This window comes from Pollachius pollachius (genome assembly GCF_949987615.1).
Source record: "Pollachius pollachius genome assembly, chromosome: 4".
NCBI classification, from domain to species: Eukaryota; Metazoa; Chordata; class Actinopteri; order Gadiformes; family Gadidae; genus Pollachius; species Pollachius pollachius.
The window spans coordinates 7,376,790-7,382,524 of NC_136937.1; the positions used below are offsets into that span (position 1 = coordinate 7,376,790).

Consider the following 5,735-nt stretch of genomic DNA (forward strand, 5'->3'; position numbering starts at 1 on the left):
GCAAACTAGGCTCAGGCTGTGAGATGTGGGAAGAGGGTTGGGCATTCGCGGAAGCAAGCAGAAAGGGAGAAACTACATGCGCTACTTAACTTGACATGTGACATCCATGTGACATAGCTTAAATGGTGTTTTCCATGAAGATCAAGGCTAGCTGCATTGTTTTTTATGTCTGATTTTTTACTTTGCTGCCTGGCACCATCAACAGGCTGAGAACATCAGGATCTGCTTCATAGAGATGTTGTTTTGGGGGCAGGCAGACTCGTCTAGGTTGTTGACCATGGATTAATTCAACAGTGAGGACCTCCCAAATTCATAGAAATGTATTAAAATGGATAAATATGTATATTTAGATTGATACATTATGCAAAAAACTGTATTCATACTCCAAAACGAATACCTATTTCTGAGATACATTAATATACTTTGTAGACTTCTGATATAATAAAATATGTCTAAAATGTATGATGGGGTAACGGACCATCTGCATACCTTTTAACAATGACCATCTGCTCTTCTGGACCTTTACTTTAAGGATTACTCATTTGTGAAATAATTTCCTTGACTTATTTTAGCCACCAGATACTAAAAGGGCTCTTTGTAATTTCTGAAGACTTTCCCTACCAACGATACATTAGCAGTAAAAAACTTAATGACATAATTTCCATTACTGTTATTTTTAAGAACTTTAATTGCTATATTTATTTTGAAATGTAGATGAGTCATTATTTAGAGTACTTAAGAGGAAAAAACAAATATATTGAGCCAATGTATCACAGTCTACAGACAGTTGAGCTGCCATTGAGAGTCTGTTTGTCTTTAAAAACCAAGGGAATACTGCTGGTTAACAGAATTGGAGAGTAACATGGACTGATCACTCTGCTGAAATGTTACAAGAAATTCTTATCATTGTTGAATAGTTCATATTGTAACGCTAATAATTCAATGTATTTTCATCAACAAATTGTTTTTTATCAGAGGATGCAGCATATTGATAAGGCCCCAATTAAAAATAAGACTTATTGATCAAACTTAACCCACGGGCATGTCTAGGCTTGTTCATTTTGCCACAGTGATGATTGTCTCCATCTACTGGTGAGAGATACAAGTATCAAATAAATTTCAGCTTTACAAACCAGGTTATGCCTTGTTTTGAAAACTTTTAGGGGATTTGTTTAATAAACACCATCAAAACAACAACTGCCAGGCACAGAGAAGTAGTGTTGCTTGGCTGTGTAGAATCCAGTGCTCTTCCCAAGCACTGAGACTGATTTCCAGAAATGTCTTCGTTACACCAAATAATGGCCAACTTGACTAAAGACTTCAATTTGGTCTTAATTGCTTCATTAGGACAGAAACAATAGGTAGCTTTAAAGAGTTTTATTAACAATTTGACCAAAAATGCCCTTTAACTACAAATAACTTGTTCAAATGACACCTTAAATAGGAGGATAGTTTATTAGCTACATAACCCTTAACTTGAACAGAAATTAAGCCATTTCCAGTAAAGCTTTAAAGTATAATAAATCTTTGAGTACATAGTTAACACATTTTAATATAAAGAATTATTTTAGAGATGTACAACAACCTGAATGATTGTTAGATTGTGTTGTTGTTTTATCTGTGCTGTTCTTTCATTTGACCTCACCAGAACTATAAAAACTGTTTGGATATTTGTAAAAGCCAAAACACAAAAAAACAACAAACATCAGCAATCCTCGTAAGTTTACACAGCGAGGCCAATCAAATGCTTCCCAAAAGTGTTATCATAAATCCTCACATGGTAATATACCATTCTGGCGAGATGTATAACGTTTGATTGCATGGCATTAGAACACAACCACCTTGGCCTGTTTAGGTTTGGCTTTCTTCACCGGCACGTCCACGTCCTCGTGGTCAGCACTCATGTTGTTGGACAGCCAGCCCAACGTGATGGCGGTCGCTGCTAACACAGGGGGGGCAAACAGGAGATCCATCAACCCTCGATAACCAACCACCAGGAGCGTCCTCTCCGGTCTACTGCTATGGTGCGTACTCAAGGACGACTGTGGACTTGGACCAAGCAGAGGACTAAATAAGGACGTTTAGATGAATTGACAGTGATACTTAAATTTGTTTTACTTGGTAGCAGCAGTTCCATTTTTCGGAGTTACTTATCAATGTGTTCATTGTTCTACGCCACTTCTTAAGACGTGTGTGGATAGAAAAGTAGCACTCAAAATGACTAGATGTAAATGTTGACAAGGGTCTTTGGAGGGGGACAGAGAGCGGACACACACACACACGGTATACCTTTCGACTGGTGCTCAGGACAGTCCTTCTGGAAGTGCTCCACAGAGCCACACACGTGACAGCTACCTCCTGCAAAGACAACTCATATCAACACAACTATACACAGGCTGGTTCAACACCCCTGGTACCCCACGGCAGAAGGGTTTTCTTAAAGGCTGACATGTTATACCACCAGGTTTGAGTTTGATTGTGACGGATAGATCAGTCCACCAGCCTACCCAGTGGACTGTAGCAGTCGTCGCTCATCTATCCGTCATACGTCTAGGTGGACACGCCCACTTGTGATGTCAGAAGAGGCCGATTTTCCAGACGGCTTGTAACGGATAATCACACTCACACCTGGTGGTATATAATGTCACGTTTAACTTAGAGACGTGTGCTTACCTTCTTTGTATAGACCCTTAGGGTTGTCAGGGCACGACCGTGACAAGTGCCCAGTCTTTCCACAGATGAAGCACTTTGCGTAAGGAAACTCCCCTAAGAAGCAGAAAATGCGTTAACATGACATACCACCTTCCCTCCTTCAGTCTGTGAAGAGGTAACGCAACATCCACAAACAAACGGCAGAGTTTTTACCCACGGGCAACACCTGTCATGAACAGTTGAACTAACCTCAAACACCTGCACTTTATCGTTCACATACTCCTAGACAAATGAGTCCTATATTTAAAGCGTCTGTAATATTGCTGCTATTATGTACAGTCAAAGACATCTCAATATTATATCACCTTCAACTACTTTTCTTGTGTGCCCGTCTATCAAATGTTTTATGTTCATTATGTTGTACGCCCTTAAGACCACACCAAAATAATATTAATCTTGAAAACAAAAAACGGATAACCTCTCGGTGTGTCTGAGTGTACACTTGCTTCCCTCACCTAGAGCCGGGTCCGTCTTTGCCCGGCACCTCGTGACTTCGTGTTCAGTGGACCCACAACGGAAGCAGATCCCCCTGCCCATCTCCACGTCCCGCTCCGCCTCGGGGCAGTCAGCCAAACCGTGGCCCGGCTGCTTACAGTTGAAGCAGAGCTATTGGGGAAGAACCAGACGAAGCAAACAATATGAAACGAAAGAGTATATGGTAGCACCGTGAGCTTCTTTTGTACCCACTCCAAACTTGATAGATGGCTCTGATTACTCTCCGCCCAATGAGTAACTGATTGCTCCGTCTGCAAAATGATTCAATGTAGGCTAAATAACGCGAGAAAGAAGTGCAGAACATTAAAGGGATGTATGGGGGGGGGGGGGGGGGGAACGCTCACCATTTTACTTTTCTTATCGTTTTGCCTCCTTATCCTCCTGTCCTCCCGGCGGTTGTCTTTCCTCACAGCGGTCTCCAGCTCTTCTCGGAGGCCCTGCTCCCCGTCCTGCTGGCCCCTGGGGAGGGGCTGGCCGCTCTCCTCCAGGTACGCCATGAAGCCGTTTACGTCTACATTGTCATAGTCCTTCTTCTTCTTGTTGGGCTTCTTATAATCTGCAGGCCCCTGCCGCTGAGTCCTCCGTAGAGGGTCCGACGGAACTGGACGTGGTCTTCCTGTGGAAGCGGGGAATGTCCTTTTGGCTCCCGACTGAGCAGTAGTGTGTTTCAGCTGGTCCCATGGGGTGGCGTCGGCTGGTTTGTGTTTATGGATGTTATTGGCTCTGGCCCATCTCGTCATCTTGACACCTTCTAATCAAACATTAAAATATATCTACATTAGCGTAAGACGACCGTTTTTACACAAGAGGTCAACAATATCAGATCTGCCATGAGATACAGTTTGAAAAAGGAGGAGAGTCTAACTATATGGTCAGCGGATGTGCGCTGGTGCTTAGTTAGCGATATAGAACATCAGTACAGACACTACGCACCGCGTTCCCGTACATTACCCGAGAAGGTTTTACTGCAAGGACACTAGTTATTCAAAGCAGGGCTATTATATACATGTATATAAACAAAAACCGTCACTGTTAGCTGTAACATGTGGACATATTTACCTGGGAAGTACTTCTCTTCTTCTATGTTTTACCGGAAATCACCATTCTACCTTTCGATGTTTTGTCGCCCTCTATCGGTCTAAGGGGTGAAGTCCAGTCACGTGAAGAAACAGTCGTAGGCCTAATTAAAAATGTTTAATTAGAAAAAAGTGTTTTTTTTACCGATATACATAGTCAGTAAAAAAATAAATAATAATAATATATATATAAGCCGATATACTATCTAACATTTAATTAATATTAACAATAAAAGATTCTTTATGCATTCTCACAAATAAACCCCTCCCAAACAGGCCACCTCAGCTGGTTATAATAATCACACTGGTGGGCAATTAGAGCACATTAGTCCAGAAGAGGTTGGTCATCAGGGGTGACATGAAGGCATAGTCTACTTCGAGAATTTTGTGTCATGTGTTTGTCACGTCTAATTTCACTGTTCTGTATGTCAATGTGTATTGGACATGGTAAGAAAACAAACGTTATTATTAATTTATTGTTGATTATACAACCTGTAGCCTATCTAATTTGGTCGATTTCTTTTTTGCAGTGCAATGTAGTCCTGTGACAAATCATGGAAATGGTGTGTTTCTATTTCTAGTTGCATGATACTGGCCTGTGTTAAAATAGATCTGATCATTTTATTAATCTATTTGCCTTCTTTTTTTTGAAATCTGTTGCATATAAAAGTCTTTGGAGATTTGTATGCCAATGCCATAAACTATGCCCAAGAGAATCCAGAGACATTAGAAGGTAAATGCCAAACCTGTTTGGCATTGGTGTTGATTCATTGAGTCATCTTAACAATTAAATTTGTTGCCATTTTGAATGTTTTCCTTATTCATTGCAGAGATAATTAACTTTCACAAGGCCATCATTGAGGGAGACATAATTATGCCAGTAAGTAAAATCATTTCCACAGCTTGTTTTCACGAGTATACACTTGGATGGTTTAGGTTGCGTTGGTTTTATTTGAGTAGGTTTTATTTTTTGTGGATACATCCAATGTATTTTAGTAATGGGTTTCTCTTTCGAGCATTGTGTGTGTGTGTGTGTGTGTGTGTGTGTGTGTGTGTGTGTGTGTGTGTGTGTGTGTGTGTGTGTGTGTGTGTGTGTGTGTGTGTGTGTGTGTGTGTGTGTGTGTGTGTGTGTGTGTCAAAATGTATCGGGCTGCATCACTCAACAACTTCATGGTAGTCTGACAGGAACGCCGTTGAGGCCATCTGGCCAGCTGTCAACGGAAAGGTCTATGTGGCGTTTGTGATCCACCCCAATTTAGGTTGGTCGCGTAATGAATTAATGGGCCAATGCATGGTGTTCTTCTGGGTTTCGGGGGGAGTTTGCTTGTGTATTTGTAGAAGTTTCCGACTGTGTGTTTGCCCAGTTGATATGACTGACACCATGCTGAAGGCGATGGAGATGGTGTCTGAACACACCTGTGTGTCCTTTCACAAACGAAGCACAGAACGAGA

The 5,735-nt window shown here is 41.4% G+C and overlaps 1 protein-coding gene across 3 annotated transcripts; it reads right to left on the bottom strand.

Moving 5' to 3' along the window:
- Positions 1-1,382: 1,382 nt before the first annotated feature.
- On the bottom strand, positions 1,383-4,282 carry zcchc9 (zinc finger, CCHC domain containing 9). Of its 3 annotated transcripts, none has more exons than XM_079734310.1 (6): positions 4,267-4,282; positions 3,552-3,958; positions 3,168-3,318; positions 2,674-2,766; positions 2,290-2,358; positions 1,383-1,939 (listed from the first exon to the last, which is right to left on the bottom strand). In XM_079734310.1, the coding sequence occupies exons 2-6, from the start codon at positions 3,945-3,947 to the stop codon at positions 1,827-1,829; spliced, it is 822 nt and encodes a 273-aa protein (XP_079590436.1). In that variant the 5' UTR covers positions 3,948-3,958; positions 4,267-4,282; the 3' UTR covers positions 1,383-1,826. The 3 variants fall into 3 exon arrangements, with proteins under 3 accessions (XP_079590436.1, XP_079590434.1, XP_079590435.1); XM_079734308.1 differs by having other exon boundaries at positions 1,383-1,942; XM_079734309.1 differs by having other exon boundaries at positions 1,383-1,942; positions 4,141-4,273.
- Between the last annotated feature and the right edge of the window lie 1,453 nt (positions 4,283-5,735).

Coding starts and splice junctions, on each gene's coding strand:
- zcchc9 (XM_079734308.1), bottom strand. CDS start 3,947: ATGACGAGATGGGCCAGAGCCAATAACATCCATAAACACAAACCAGCC. Junction 2,767..3,167: donor AAAGACGGACCCGGCTCTAG/GTGAGGGAAGCA, acceptor TCTGCTTCTTAG/GGGAGTTTCCTTACGCAAAG. Junction 2,359..2,673: donor TAAGGGTCTATACAAAGAAG/GTAAGCACACGT, acceptor TTGTCTTTGCAG/GAGGTAGCTGTCACGTGTGT.